Here is a 14890-nt window from a genome sequence, read left to right on the forward strand (position 1 = left end):
GACATGCATTAACCATGAATCCATTCCATTGATGTTTAGTCTCTACCTAGCCTATCTAATCCCTGTTCCAGACCCGCCTCCACCGAACCCACATGCGGGCGGTCTTGTCCTCTTGTCACTACTGTCTTGCGTTGTTCTCCGCGCCATTCCTAGTCATTAATCCGTTCGTTTCAATCTTTTTTATCTTCGCTTTCCTGACTCTTTCCCGTCTTCTTTTTACGTGCTATGCGTTCTCCTTTTTCTATCATATAGTCATTCGTTATCTGCCATATACTTCTGTCCTCTGAATCCTCTGGCGAATCCCTCACGCTCTCTCGTCCATGCCGCAGTAGATTCTAGATACCATGGACCACTTCGCTCTGCGACAGCGTGACGATCCGTCGGGCGCTGAGCAGTTTCTCAAGCTTATTCAAGACCCTTTCAAGTCGGCTGTAAGTACTCTGAATCCGTCTCAATTCTGCAATCGCTAAACCATGTTCGATAGTTTCAAGTCAATGCCGTGTGGGCTTCGCTAGGCGCCTCCGCCGGTATCTCCATCCTCCTCGCCCTCCTCTTCTCCGTCTTTCGTCCTCGTCACACCCTTGTATATGCGCCCAAAGTCAAACATGCGGATCGCAGACATACGCCGCCCCCAGTGGGCAAGGGCTTCTTCGCCTGGATGAGACCCGTTCTGCGCACGCGAGAGCCCGAGCTGGTGGAATGCATCGGCCTCGATGCGACTGTCTTCCTGCGCTTCACCAAGATGTGTCGCAATATCTTCATTATTTTGAGTATCATCGGCTGCGGCGTGATGATTCCGGTTAATCTCACCAAGAGTAACGGTTCTGGGATCTCATCGTTGTCGGCGTTTGCGACCATGACCCCGCTTTATGTCACAACGGAGGCGATTTGGAGTCAAGTCATTTGTGCCTGGGCCTTCGACATCATCATTGCCTACTTTCTTTGGAGGAATTACAAGGCCGTAACAGCTTTGCGGAGAAAGTATTTCCAGAGCTCGGACTATCAGCGCAGTCTGCACGCTCGAACCTTGATGGTGTGTTCCCCCCCCGGCCAAGCAGCGATGGTGACATCCATTCCTGACGGTTGTAGATTACGGATATTCCCAACGAGGCACGTTCGGACGAAGCCCTTATGCGCCTTGTGGATGAATTCAATCCCACAGCTGCTCTCCCTCGGGCCTCCATCGGCCGAAACGTCAAGGATCTCCCCGTGTTGATCAAGGAGCATGAGGAAACCGTGCGCCAACTGGAGTCCGTTCTGGCGAAATATTTCAAGCGGCCCGACCAGCTACCTGCCAAGCGACCGACTATGCGTCCTTCCAAGAAGCAAAGAGGCAATCATCCGGATTGCAAGGTAGATGCCATTGATTACCTCACCGACCGCATCCAGCGTCTGGAAGAAGAGATCCGTCATGTTCGAGCCTCCATCGACAAGCGCAACGCCATGCCGTTCGGTTTTGTCAGCTGGGATATGATTGAGCATGCACATGCCGTCGCCTATACCGCGCGAAAGAAACACCCCAAGGGAACCACGATCCAGCTGGCACCTCGACCAAACGATCTCATCTGGGAGAATTTGCCGTTATCCAAACAGGCAAGAAAGTGGAAACGGTTCATGAACTTCATCTGGACTACTTTGTTGACCGTTGTATGGATCGCTCCTAACGCCATGATCGCCATCTTCTTGTCCAACTTGTCCAACCTGGGCCTGGTCTGGCCTGCTTTTCAGACGTCGCTCAGTGCGAACCCAGAAGTCTGGGCCGCAGTCCAGGGTATCCTCTCGCCGGCAATCACCTCCCTGGTTTACCTCCTTCTACCGATCATTTTCCGTCGCTTGTCCATCAAGGCGGGTGACGTAACCAAAACCTCGCGAGAAGGCCACGTCCTGAGTCATCTGTACTCGTTCTTCGTTTTCAATAACCTCATTGTCTTCTCGCTCTTCTCGGCCGCGTGGACATTTGTGGCCGCTGTCGTCGACGCGAAGAACCACGACGAGGACGCCTGGCAAGCGATCAAGGATGGCGCTTTCTACCAGAAGGTCATGAGCGCCTTGTGCCAAGTGTCTCCTTTCTGGGTGACCTGGTTGCTGCAGCGCAATCTCGGAGCGGCCATCGACCTCGTGCAGCTGGTCACTCTATTCTGGGTTTGGTTCGCCAAGACCTTTCTCGCGCCCACGCCCCGGCAGGCCATTGAATGGACCGCGCCTCCGCCGTTTGATTATGCGAGCTACTACAATTACTTTCTCTTCTATTCGACCGTTGCGTTGTGTTTCGCGACGCTGCAGCCCATCGTACTTCCCGTCACTGCGTTGTATTTCGGATTGGATGCGATGTTGAAGAAGTATCTGTTGCTCTATGTGTTTGTGACGAAGACAGAATCGGGCGGCCAGTTCTGGCGCGCCCTGTTCAACCGGCTGGTCTTTGCGACCATCCTCTCCAATGTAATCATTGCACTGGTGGCCAAGACCAAGGGCACCTGGACCATGGTCTACTGTGTGGTTCCGCTGCCGTTCCTGATGCTGGCATTCAAGTTCTACTGCATGAAGACATTCGACGACGAGATCAAGTACTACAACCGAGCGAACCTGACCGATGCGGAGGCGTTTGCTGTCGACAAGTCGGGCAAGAAAGGGTCTGACCGGCTCAGCTCCAAGTTCGGCCATCCCGCCCTGTACAAGCCTCTGATCACCCCGATGGTGCACGCCAAGGCTGCCGAAGCACTCAAACAAATCTATCGCGGTCGACTGGGCTCCTCGGACGTCCAAGGAGAATACTCGGACATTGCAATGGATCCCATGTCGACAACTCAACCGGGCAAGGCCATGGACGCCGGCCCATCGGCACCCTTCGAGGTTGTTCCCGAAAATCATCTCGATTTCTCGTATTTCAAAGATCGTCCAGACTTCCGTGACGAGTTTGGTGGGGGCATCTATGGCCGCCCCGAGGATCTGATGACCGAGCGGTCCCATACGCCGCGAAGCCACCTGGCCGAATGGTCACCGTCCACATCGCGCGCGTCATCGCCTACGCCGTCGCTGCCTTCGCTCTCTGGACTGAAAATGCCCGAAGGCTACGACCCAATTGCGAACGATATCCACCCTGCCTTCCGCCCTCCGCTCTCGCGTGAGGAGAGTGCGGCGATGGGCACTGGTCTGTACCATCACCGGAGTGCGAGCGAGTCTCAGCAGCTTCTAAGCCAGGCGCAGGTGCCTGGGACCAGCGAGATCACACCTGCGCCCCTGAGCCGATGGCGGACTGGAGGATACGGGCCTGTTGAGCAGGACGATCCCAACTTCACCTCGTATGAGCACTACCGTCCTGCGCGGTAGTTGCCGATTTGTACAGCTGAATGGTTTGGCTATGTCATAAACTTGGTATTTGCATAGATCTGGTCGGTGGGATTTGATTTGACTGTACATTTGACACGGGTTAACGAACTTTACGCCTATATCACATTGGATGACATTTGATTTATTATTTTGACTTGATATACCTGTAGAAATTAGCTATATATTTCTGGATACGATCAATAAACTTAGTCGTGGAGCTCTCCTGGTGTAATGTAACATGTCACTTTGATGTATTGCTTACGATTTTCCCGATTGGGCCGACGGAGGCGAAGTCAGCTTCCGGTGCCTGATAAGGGAGCTCTCCTTACTTACGAAGTAGTTTGCTTCCTCTCTCCTGAATCAAACCAGGGCAGCCTTTCTCCTACTTGCACAGTCGGCAGTTCTCTTCAATAAGCATGCTTTTCAAAGCCTCACTTTGACATTATTCATGTCACTGTCGCTGGACTCCTGACCCCGGTCCAACGATATCGTACGCCTCCGCACCAAGCCGAGTCCTCGAGCTCCGCATCGACTCCCCTCACCCCTGCCCATCGGCCAGATCTTACCACTCGCTCCCGAATGCTTTGCAATAAGCAGGGGAGTCTCTGAACCTCTGTCGCAACCCTATACAGAACCTCCGTCTACTGAGCATTCCCCTCCGCACATGCTCCCCCGCCTGAACATACGGCATCCTCCGCATACGAAGAACAACTACATCAGAGAAATCTAAGAAAAGCCATGGCGTGGTACTCCATCCTCCCCCCAGACCTAATCTACGTCGAGAGCTGGGTCGCTCGGATCTTCGTACGTCTCCCTCACTCCGTCCCTGCAAACTGCGCTGAGTGAATGTAATGCTAATGCTAATGTGTGGCCGGCTCAGGTCTTCCTCGGCATCATTACGATATTCCCATGGGCGGCGCTGATCGTCTTCGACGTGCTGCTGTATATCTGGCGGATGGGGGCGTACGAGTTCCCCGTCGTCGGCGGCCGGGCGAGAGGGATGCAGCGGCCTCGGGCGCCGAGTTTGAATGTGAATGTTAGTGAGAGGAGTGAGGTGCCGAGGAGGGTGTTTGGGCTTGCACCGGCTGTTAATACTGCGGGTGCTGGGGAAGTGGGTGAGCAGGTGGAGGTGAAGAGGAGAGAGAGGGTGGTGACGGATACGGATGGGTGATGGCCAGGCTTGTTGTTTGACTCGCTGTGGTTGATTCATCATCGTCGTCGCATGCTGCTGTTTGTTTCTGATGTTGATTTGTGCATCTCTATTGATACCCATATGTTTATTGTTCTTGTCGTCGGTTGTCTACGGAGGCGGTTGTTTGTATTTGTACTGTATGTATACCTCTACCTGATCATGCGCGGTGCTCTATGAGCCCAGCTAATGCACTATTAGCCTACCGACTCAATGTCTCCAAACCTTGATATGATAACACAAGACTATCATTCATAATGATTCGTTCGGTGATTGCGTCGAGTCGGCGTTACTCCGCGGTTCCCCGCGCCAATCATGGCACAGGCCGAGCTGATATCATATCCCCTCTTGACTCATTCCTATACAATATATAACTATGGATGCATCGTGGACATGTCCGAGGTACGAGGCGAGTCACATCCCTCGTTAAACGGTCATGTCTACAGCTCGATTCCAGTACCTCGAGTCATGGAGACTCTATCTCGAACGAAGCCCATCCATCATCTCATTCCTAATCCTGGGGATTTGCACATTGACATTCGCATTCGCATACTATCGCAAGATCAAGGTCCAGGTACGTCTTCCCATCCTCTCATATCAACCCAACCACTAACACCACCAGACCATCCCTTCCAAACATGAACCTCTGGAAGAGGGATACCCCCCCATCACCCCCCTCCTCAACTTCAACTGGGAGACCACCGAACCACTGGCCCTCCGCCCCTTCAAGCCAAAATACCACTTGACGATGGGTATGCCCCAGTCCCAGTAACCCATCCAGTCTGTAAGCTCTAGAAACTAACGAGTCAGCCCTCTCCACCATCCCGATCTCAGAGCTAATCCCCATGGACAAGACCTACAAAGAGCGGATGGCGCTGCGCGGCTCTCTGCTAAAGGAGTACCCCGACGTCGTGCACGGCGTGCACGACGACACCGATCCGCGGATCCGCCGCGCAGTGGGCGAGTTGTACGGCTTCATCATGGGGACGTATCTGCCCACGCGGTATCCGACGATGTTTTCCCTTTCGGGGACCAAGTCGGTGGTGCTAGAGAATAAGGTCTTGGGAAAGACGTACCCCATAGACATGGAGGATCAGTCTATCCTCAAGGCTCTAGAGATCCTAGGCCAGACAGTTGACGAGGAATTCCTTATCCTCTTGCCTGAGAAGACGCAGGGCACCGAAGGAGAGGAGAGATATTTCCTAGCCGCGTACACCGCGTACTTCCCCTCTGGGTTCGACACGCGCACGAAACTCGGGTTGCGGCTTGCTGCCATCCATGACCCGGTCCCTGGGTACAAGGAGAAGCTGGAGCGGAGCATGGACCGGTTCTTTGCGCGAGTGGAGGTGGGGAAGGTCGTGGCGAGAGTGAACTGGAGTGTTACGACGGAGACGGGGCTGTTTGCTGCGTTTGGGGGCGTGCATGGCTCTGCTGCGGCTGGAAACGAGGAGATTGAGCCGGGGATGTTGGATGTTGATTCGGTGGGTTCATTCTCCCTGCAACTACAGGGGTTTGTCCTTGGGCTAATGCTTATGCTGAGGTAGACGGTTCTCCGGTGTGAGCGGCAGACGCTGCATCGGCTGCCCCGGAGCAAGGCGCTGGTCTTTGCGTTCCATACGTATACGTATCCGCTGCAGACGATCAAGGAGGAAGGGCTGGGCGAGGAGCTGGCGACTGCGATTGATGGGTTGAAGGCGGGCAACGTGCCCGGGATGCATTGGTACAAACGGGGTTCTGTATGGGGCGAGGCCGTCAAGCACTTTCTACGTAGTTGATTGATGGTCTATGCATTTTTAGGATTTGCTGTTCAGGACGACTAGGACTATCTATCTAGTTCAATCGCTGGATCACCTTGATGAGATCGGCCGTCACACCCATGGCCGTGACATCGCCGCCCGCACCGGCGCCCTGCACAATCAGCGGGTTGCTTCCGTACCGCTTGGTGTAGAAGCTGATGATATTGTCACTGCCCTTGAGCCCCGCAATGGCACTGTCCTTGTCGAACTGCTGCAGCCCAACGCGCACCTCCTTCTTCGCTACGTCCACGCTACCCACATACCGCACGACCTTGCCCTGCTTCTCGGCGCCCTCCTTGATGGCCGCCATCTGCGCATCAAACTTAGGCAGTTCGGTCATGAACTGCGCGATGCCGTCCGCGGTGGAAGGCAGCGCCGCCAGCTCCGCGGGGATCAGCGACTCAATAGGGAAGGCGTCCGGGCCCTGGACCTCGAGCCCCGCAATGCGCGCCAGGATGGTCAGCTTGCGCGCCACGTCCATGCCGTTCAGGTCATCGCGCGGATCAGGCTCGGTGTACCCCAGCTCCTTGGCCTGGGCGACAACCTCGCTCCACTTGGCGTTGGAGGCGCCCGAGACGGGAGCAAAGGTGTTGAAGAGGAAGGAAAGCGTGCCGGAGAACACGCCCTCAATGCGGGTGACCTCGTCACCGGTTGCGACGAGATCGCGCAGCGTCGAGATGACAGGCAACCCAGCGCCGACGGTGCTCTCGTGGTAGACGAGCGCCTTGCCCTCGGCGGCCGCGGCGAAGATCTCCTTCCACAGCGAGAGGTCGGAGGAGAAGCCCTTCTTGTTCGGGGTGACGATGGAGATGCCCTTGCGGAGGAAGACCGGGTACGAGCTGGCCAGTGCCGGGTCGCTGGTGTTGTCGACCAGAATGGAGCGGCCGGGGGCGGAGGAAAGATAGGAAGCAATCTCTTCGGGCGACAGAGCACCCGACTTGGTGAGCGAGGGGGACTCGGCGGCCGCCTTCCAGTCACCGGCGGGGATGGCAGGCGAGTAGGCCGGTGTCGGGGCCAGGAGGGTCTGTGTTGAGCGAGCGAGGAGGATCAGCTTGGGGGCATTGGGGAGACGGGCGAGTTGGTTCAAAAATGCTGTTCCAACACCACCGACACCTGATTCATGCATTCATTGTTAGCGTGAGTCAGTACTCCGGTGTAGCAAAAGGTGGGATACTCACCGATGACACCGAGATAGATGTTAGACATGGTCAATGGTTGCAATTCTTGATCTTTGTGACAGAAATGACGATAGACAGTGTACAAATTGCAACAAACTTTTCAGTAGAGAATGAACAGGACAGAAGACAGCAGAGGATGAATCACAAAAGAAGCAGAAGCCAACGCTTTAATCGTGGAGTCGCGGGGCAGCGATTATCGGAGTGGTGCCTGAGGCAGAGACTGGTTATCTAATCGACATCGGGCTTTAGCTATGGATACAGGGAACATTTACTGCTCTTCATCTCACAAGTACGAAGTAAAAACTCCAACACTGTTGCTCGCAGCCAACACCACAATGTCAAATACAAATCCATCTCTGTACGGCCTCCCCCGACATAGCCAAAAACCCTCCTCCCAATCAACCGCTCCCTCGGCCTCCACCCTCGCCTTCACCACCCAGCTCTCCTCCCTCATCACCAAAGGCACCGAGTCCTCCGCCCGCGGCCGCCCTCGACCCTCCAAATCCTCCAAATCCGACATCTTCGCCGTCCACAACAAAGGCGCCCAGAAACGCGCCGCAGCGGACCTCCGCGATGCTGCCGACGACGCCGATGCCGAAACCACCGTCCGGCAGATCCACAAGCGCACCGCAGACATCGGCGCCGTCGACGCCGCCACCCTGCACCGCTCCAAGCGGCGGCTGGAGGAAAAGGCGCGCATGTACGAGGATCTCAAGAGCGGGCTGTACCTCGCGGGTGACAGCGATGACGAAGAGATCACCTCCCGGGATGATTACTTGGCCCGACTCCGCCGAAAGGAGAAGGAGGGGCTGGTGGATTTCGATCGCAAGTGGGCTGATGCGCAGCGAGCGAAGGGGTCAGATGATTCCGAAGAGGAAGAGGAAGAGGCCGACGATAGTGCGTCCATCGTCTCGTATGAGGACGAGCTCGGGCGGACGCGGCGCGGGACGAGGGCCGAAGCTGCGCGTGCGGCGTTAGCTAAAGCGCAAGAGAGCGGGGAAGGTCGGGGCCCGGAGCGGTGGAAGCCTGCGCGGCCGGAGAAGCTGATCTACGGGGCTGCGGTGCAGGCGGAGGCGTTCAATCTGTCGTCATCTGCGGCGGAGCAGATGGCGTCGCTTGCTTCCCGGCGGGACCGGTCGCCTACGCCGCCGGAGGAGACGCACTACGACGCGGATGCGGAGGTGCGGAACCGCGGGACGGCCTTCTATGCGTTTGCCAAGGATGAGGAGACGCGGAGGAAGCAGATGGAGGAGCTGATGAGTGCGCGGGAGGAGACGCAGCGTGAGCGGGAGGCTAGGCAGGCGAGACGGGCGGAGCGACAGCGGGTGAAGGACGAGAGGAGGCGGCAGATTGAGGAGCTACGGACTAAGAGAAGGGCGGAGACGTTTCTGGCTGGGTTAGGAGATCTGGGTGCTCTGCAGGCGGATGCATCCTAGACCCTGGAGTTTCTTTTTTGCTGTACATTATGATACCCTATTGCAACATTTGACGCCAGAAAAGCGAATACACCGGATATATCAACGAGGCAAATAAGCCGCTCAAATGATCATTTCTCATGACGGTCATGGCACATAAATCGTGGGTATTATGTTTTTTTGTCATCAAGTTCGTGCAATGGTTCCCTATACGATCAAAGTCTCAACTGCGATGCTTCTAGCGAGTATTCGCCAGCTGTGCGATGGTCTCTACGAAACCTTGGGCATCTACATCCGTCAGTATTGCCTACTAACCTTAAGATCAAAAACTTACCAGCACGATTCGTAAACTGCAAGATATGCTCCCCCCTCGACGTCTTCTGCGGGGTATAATCCGCCGCGAACATGAAGATAGTCTGACGGAGCTCACGCAGCACGACCACCTTCGAGTCCGGACGGCGGATCCAGCCCCGCGTCCCGAGGTTCTGAGTGATAAAGGCAGTCCATACAGGCGCCCTAAGAACCAGTCAGCTTGGCCTTTTCGTGATCCGTAGATCGGTGTCATACCGTTTCATCTCCCCCTTGTGGACGGATGCCTGCAGCCTCACGGCTCCAGATACCTTGTCCCGGTATATGCGCAACGCATGAAGGTAATTATCATCGAGGATCTGTCTATTGTGGTGTGAGCTTTGAAATTGGACTGTGTCTGCGAGACTTACCCTCCAAAGAGCTCTTCCTCGTTATCGAGCTCGTAGTCACGGATGCTCTCCACAGGTCGACCGGCGTCCTGGGAGCGTAACGCGAGGAATGTGCAGAAGAAAAGGACCATCTCTAGTATTCATCAGCAAAGGTGCATTGGGCAAAGGGTGACAGTGACATACGCTCGATGGTGCTGAACTTGAGGTTGGCCCACAGGACCAGCTCGTACCCGCCGCGCCGTCGCCGGCAGAGGTTCAGACAGGAGCCAACCCGGACAATTTCCAGGAGATTTAGAGGCATGCAGAAGTATTCGCTCGGTCGAGTGGTGTGAGGAGCCTTGCACAATATCCGCGCTCGGTGATCATCCTCGCGAAGGTAGAAATGCACGCGAAGGTCCGAGTCGCCGGTGAATGCTCTGAGACGGTTAGCTGCGGGCTTTCCGGGTGCAGGAGCGGACCTGGTATGCTTACAACTGGAAAAGTTCCTCGAATCCCTCATCTTTTAGCCACCGCTTGACCCCGGGAGAATGGTCACCGAGACATTTCGAACTAGTTTCCCCGGCATCAATAGCTAGACCGAGTGGCCTGGAGATATATCGTGCTCACCTTTCGCCTACGTAAGGAATGGGGGTCATTGTAATCTCATCGAGAAACACCCGCTTGGCCCAATGGTCGCTCACTAGCGTATTGGAGCCTGCGGACTGACTGGTAGTGGTTGTAGAGCCGGTCGTAGGCGAACCCGGCGCATCAGGCGCAGACGGGGGGATATCCGAAAATGTCCCTGATGAGGGAGAAAGGGGCGATTGAGGCGAGCGATGAGATGGTCTGGCCCGCTCGTACGACCTACGGTTCCGGGGTCGTCGATCACTCACTGGACTTCCTGGCTCGGCACTCGTGGTGCTAGACGACGGAGTGCCCAGTGAGAGGCCGCCAAATCGCGGAGTAAGCCGGTTTTCTTGCTGGATCAGGAGACCCTTGAGGTTGTTGCGTAGACCACTCATAAGAGGTGTTTCGGGAAATTTGCTACCGGATCATGTCAGTATCAGACCTAGAAGAGAACAAGGTAAACGCACTCCTTGATCAAATCTTCCAATTCCCGTAGAAACGCCTTGTACTTGGCTAGACGAGTGGGAAGCGGCTCGTGAGACTCCTTCTGGAAGAACGCAGTAAGGCTAAGCCATGTTCGTTTGTAGACCTCGCGGTTCGACCCTTTCTGCACTTCAATGTCGCCGAAGAAATCCACAATGTCCTCGAGTGTATACTTCAAGCTAGTCTGCACCAGATCCAGGTCTTCTTTGGCGATAGCCACATTGTGCCGATAGTGACGATTCTTGGTGAGGTCATCCAGGCTTGTCAAGGATGTGCTGATGGAGTAGAGGTCGGCAATGAGACTGGTGATCTCCGTTGCATGTTCGGGCAGAGGATCGCGCAGCATCCGGAAGCCAGCTGCCACATCCTCTGCGTTGTCGGCCGATGTGCGCAATGCCATTGCGAGGATCACATCACTGGGCCGCGCACTCTAACCAGGGTTCTCCCTCAGGAAGGTGGGGGCACGTTATATACGATTGGAGAGACGAGCCGGAATGTGGTGCACAAACCGTTGACCAGTGTAGTGTTCAAATAGAGAATATTGAGATGCAGGAAAATATACACGCGGGGACCGCACAAATGTTCGCTATACGAAGCAGTGTGGAGTTACGTCCAGGTTAAGCATAGTAGAATCGAGGCAAAGGGAAAAATAAGCCGGAGGGGTACCAACGACCAACTCGGAGACTGAAGATTAGGATTAGACTAAGTATTTAATTAGTTTTATGGGGTTATTCAAGAGCTTGATTGTGCCGTGTTATCGGTGGGATCAGCCCTCGGATGATGCATGTCGCCTTAGAGGCTCTCATAGAAAGACAGAGAACAGCAAACGAAAACAGTATGCATCGTCGCAAAGAATCCCTATCGGAAGAGAAAACTATTGAATGAAAGAGAAGGAAAGCAACCAGGATTGTTCAAATAGGACGGAGAATAGGGTATCTAGAAGCGGAAGAAGCCTCAAGTGGGGCACAAGATCTGAGTCAAAGGGTTCGACGTACACTCAAGAGACCCTCAAGATCCCTCATCCTTGCACTTACAAGCCGTTGGCGAAGAAGATAATCGATTTGCGGCTCCTTCAGCGACAGACAGCGACAGAGAAGATGCCCCCCTCCTGGCCGTCTAATAAGGATCGTTGACGTGTTCGTGCAGAGGATAGTCCTGGCAGCCAATAATGCGCGGGGGAATTGCATCCACCGAATTGAGCGGTGATGAGGATTTGTGAGGGCAAGTGCAACCCCGCGAGGACGAGGCAGGAGGAGAGGAATGGAATGCTTCAACTGGCTAGACCGCTGGTGAGACCGGCATCTCATGACACAGGATCTCTGTTTCATCTCTATTTCCAGAAGTCTTACTCTTTGTAATCCCTTGTTGAGAACAAAGTTCCTGACCAACCTTAAAAAACTCTCTCTCATTTCATGCAGATCACGAGACACTACTCCGTACTCACTAAGAGGCGATAAGGAGATCTCACAGTCAGAGATCTAGAGCTGGAATATGCTTTGACAAATCAACGCTAGAAGCACATCTAGAACTGCAATATGCATTGATTGCTGAATTGTGTATCATCTCTCGCTGGTGATCAATCTAGGTACATACCCCATCTTTGACACCACTACTCCGTACTTGACAATGGAATGTCTACAATGCTCCATTATCCATACAAGCTATATATAGCCCAACGCAATAACAGATCTCCATACTTTCATTAGTCCATACCTGAGACCAGGTGAAATATCAAAGCTCAGGCATCAAGGCACCAACTCGGAGATATCGGACCTGGGACGCGTCGGTGTGACACGTAAACAAACGGTCCCCGCGTCATCCCGGGAGCTTGGGCCAGGTACCCGAGCTGTAAGATCTCTCACATTTTTCCAGTCTCAACTGTCAATTGGCAGCAAGCCCCCGTGCAACCTACTTGCTATACGACACAATAGAAGGAAGAGGGAAAGGATGCGGTTGATTAGCTACTATTATACAGCAGTTTTTCGCTTGCCCCACACATCACTTTCTGCAGCTTCAGCTTCAGCTTCCGGTCATAATAATCCCACCAGCCGGAACTCAAATAAGGCTGCAGTCCACCCTTATTCAAGTCAAATTCAACCCAGTCCGTACAGTAAACATTTCCCATTGAAGATCCTTCATGAAGAACAGAAAAGCACGTAGAGAAACCCCACCGTCATCCCATCCCGAAAGCCGTCGCAAGTTAAAATAAAAAAGGAGTATAGAGAGGAAAAAGCGACGAATACAACTCAATCAGAGTGAAAATACGACTCAACAACGCCAATCGGTCCAGACACAAGAGACCTAGGTTTGAAAGAAGACCTTAAGAGGATTCCTCTTCGTCCTCTTCCTGAGCGGCCTGTATCCAGGAGATTTGTCAGCACTGTTCATTTCATGACACAACAAGTATAATCATTCACGTACGTTGTAGCTCGCCTTCTCATCTTCGTAACGCTTCTTGTCGGCGGCGGCCTTCTCCTCGTAGGGTCGGCGGTCGCTGTCGCTCAGGGCCTTCCATCTCTCTCCGAGCATCTTGCCGACCTGACCTGCAGAGAGAGTAAGCAATCAATCCAGAGCCTGATTCTAGTCAGAATACTTACCGAACGAGATGCCGGGGTTCTCCTCGCGGACCTTGTCACGGTTCTCGTTGGCGAAGAACATGTAGGCAGAAAGACCACGCTTGGGGGCATTGGGGTCTATCTCAAGGATTAGTTCAAAGCAAGGCGCGCCAGAAGAAGCGCATGTACATACCCTTCTTCTTTCTCTCGACGCGCTTGGTCTTGGTGCGGGTGGAGGTCTTTTCCTTAGGCATTGTGGTGGTGATTGACTGCAAGAGAGAGCTGTTAGAAGCTGCCAATTAAGTCAGGAAATCAAAAACGAGTGTGTCAGATGAAAAAGAAAACACAGAAGATGGAATCAATTCTAAATGAAAGGTCGAGGAACTGATGCTCGAGTGCGCGCTAGAAGCAGAGTGGTGCGCGTGCTGGAGGGCGCTCGCGGTCGCAAGTCAAGCAATAACACGAGAAAAGAAAATCGCGCATCCAGAGCTTACCTGAGACTTGACTCAAAGAGCAAGAAGATAGTTCAAGTATAAAAATCGACTGTTTTGGCCTGCATTCGACGAATATCAGTTTGGTGCTGTTCATTGCGTCTGAACTATATGATTGCGGTCGCGAATGCGCGAGAGCAAGATCTCGCGGTCATGTTGGAAAAATCAAGCAAAAAACGATCTCAGAAAGACGTTCTGAGATGGGAACAAGTAGATGCAGAGAAAAATAATAATTGGGTTGGCGTTGTTGAGAAGATGTTTAGATGTGGGAATGTTTATAAGGAAACTCACCGATTCGGATATGTAGTACTTTTTGTATGGGGAGCGAATTTGTATGGAGAGAATTGGTAGAGGAGAGTGAGGGAGTAGAGAGAGAGAGAATAGTATGAGAGGGAGAGGGGAGAGTAGTAGTAGTAGGAGAGGGAGGGCAGCAGCACCACCACCAGCAGAAAGGGAGAACGGGACTGCGGGCCACCACTCTGCTTACACCACTACTACTGGACTACTGACGACCTGCTTTACCTCACTCACCTCATACTACGCTTTGCATCCGGCTTAGTTTGGTTGGAAGGGAGGAGAGGGGCAGCACAGGCAAGGGAAAAGTTACCTAACTGGCTGACTCTGCGCTGAGAAATGAGTGGTATCGTCTCATACTTGTCACATACAGCATTGCTCAGGTTTCCATTTCCTGCGACCGTCAGCTGTCCCATGGGACTGTGCACTCAACATTTTCACAAGGATATGGTCTTCAAAGGTAACGAATCTTTCTATTTCAACAAGATCGATCCGTCGATCTGGTATATCCTGACTTCCTTCCCAATAAATGTCGCTTTTGGTCAAACCAAGAGCATACCTGGGTTGCGCATTGCGCTGATGGCGAGGTATCGTCATCTAGTGTATTGCGAATACCATACAGTTACCTTACGCCTCACCTCATCCACATCCACCGTCCTTTCCTACTAGCTGGTACCACTTTACTAGCAGTACTTTCTCCATACTGTGGATTAATCACACATACCTAAGCCACCCAGCAATGGTACGGAGGACAAAGTAGCACACAGATAATCAACCGTAGTAATAATAATCGACGGCTGATCAATTATCATACGTCTATTGATCATCGAGATACGTATCAATAATCTCGGTTAAAAA

The 14890-nt window shown here is 53.5% G+C and overlaps 6 protein-coding genes across 6 annotated transcripts; 3 read left to right on the plus strand and 3 right to left on the minus strand.

Moving 5' to 3' along the window:
• Positions 1-344: 344 nt before the first annotated feature.
• Positions 345-3327, plus strand: ALT_1628 (putative DUF221 domain protein; the record flags this gene model as incomplete). Its single annotated transcript, XM_033562353.2, has 3 exons — positions 345-431; positions 485-1033; positions 1090-3327. The coding sequence occupies 3 exons, from the start codon at positions 345-347 to the stop codon at positions 3325-3327; spliced, it is 2874 nt and encodes a 957-aa protein (XP_033418244.2).
• A 738-nt stretch (positions 3328-4065) lies between these two features.
• Positions 4066-6291, plus strand: ALT_1629 (heme-dependent oxidative N-demethylase family protein; the record flags this gene model as incomplete). The annotated part of the gene is made up of 6 exons (XM_033562351.2): positions 4066-4131; positions 4208-4442; positions 4963-5090; positions 5139-5268; positions 5327-5997; positions 6061-6291. 6 exons carry the CDS (start codon positions 4066-4068, stop codon positions 6289-6291), a joined length of 1461 nt encoding a protein of 486 aa, XP_033418242.2.
• Positions 6292-6346: 55 nt separating this feature from the next.
• Positions 6347-7518, minus strand: ALT_1630 (homoserine dehydrogenase; the record flags this gene model as incomplete). Its single annotated transcript, XM_033562350.2, has 2 exons — positions 6347-7425; positions 7491-7518. 2 exons carry the CDS (start codon positions 7516-7518, stop codon positions 6347-6349), a joined length of 1107 nt encoding a protein of 368 aa, XP_033418241.1.
• Positions 7519-7825: 307 nt separating this feature from the next.
• On the plus strand, positions 7826-8926 carry ALT_1631 (CCDC174 family protein; the record flags this gene model as incomplete). The annotated part of the gene is made up of 1 exon (XM_033562349.2): positions 7826-8926. One exon carries the CDS (start codon positions 7826-7828, stop codon positions 8924-8926), a length of 1101 nt encoding a protein of 366 aa, XP_033418240.2.
• A 217-nt stretch (positions 8927-9143) lies between these two features.
• ALT_1632 (uncharacterized protein) lies at positions 9144-11092 on the minus strand (the record flags this gene model as incomplete). The annotated part of the gene is made up of 8 exons (XM_033562348.1): positions 9144-9193; positions 9240-9421; positions 9473-9577; positions 9625-9736; positions 9787-10019; positions 10075-10152; positions 10210-10626; positions 10677-11092. The coding sequence occupies 8 exons, from the start codon at positions 11090-11092 to the stop codon at positions 9144-9146; spliced, it is 1593 nt and encodes a 530-aa protein (XP_033418239.1).
• Positions 11093-13012: 1920 nt separating this feature from the next.
• Positions 13013-13501, minus strand: nhp6 (high-mobility group nucleosome-binding protein; the record flags this gene model as incomplete). The annotated part of the gene is made up of 4 exons (XM_033562347.1): positions 13013-13048; positions 13114-13235; positions 13290-13385; positions 13441-13501. 4 exons carry the CDS (start codon positions 13499-13501, stop codon positions 13013-13015), a joined length of 315 nt encoding a protein of 104 aa, XP_033418238.1.
• Between the last annotated feature and the right edge of the window lie 1389 nt (positions 13502-14890).

The sequence above is a fragment of the Aspergillus lentulus genome (assembly GCF_001445615.1).
Source record: "Aspergillus lentulus DNA, contig: Alt04, strain: IFM 54703, whole genome shotgun sequence".
Classification (NCBI taxonomy): Eukaryota; Fungi; Ascomycota; class Eurotiomycetes; order Eurotiales; family Aspergillaceae; genus Aspergillus; species Aspergillus lentulus.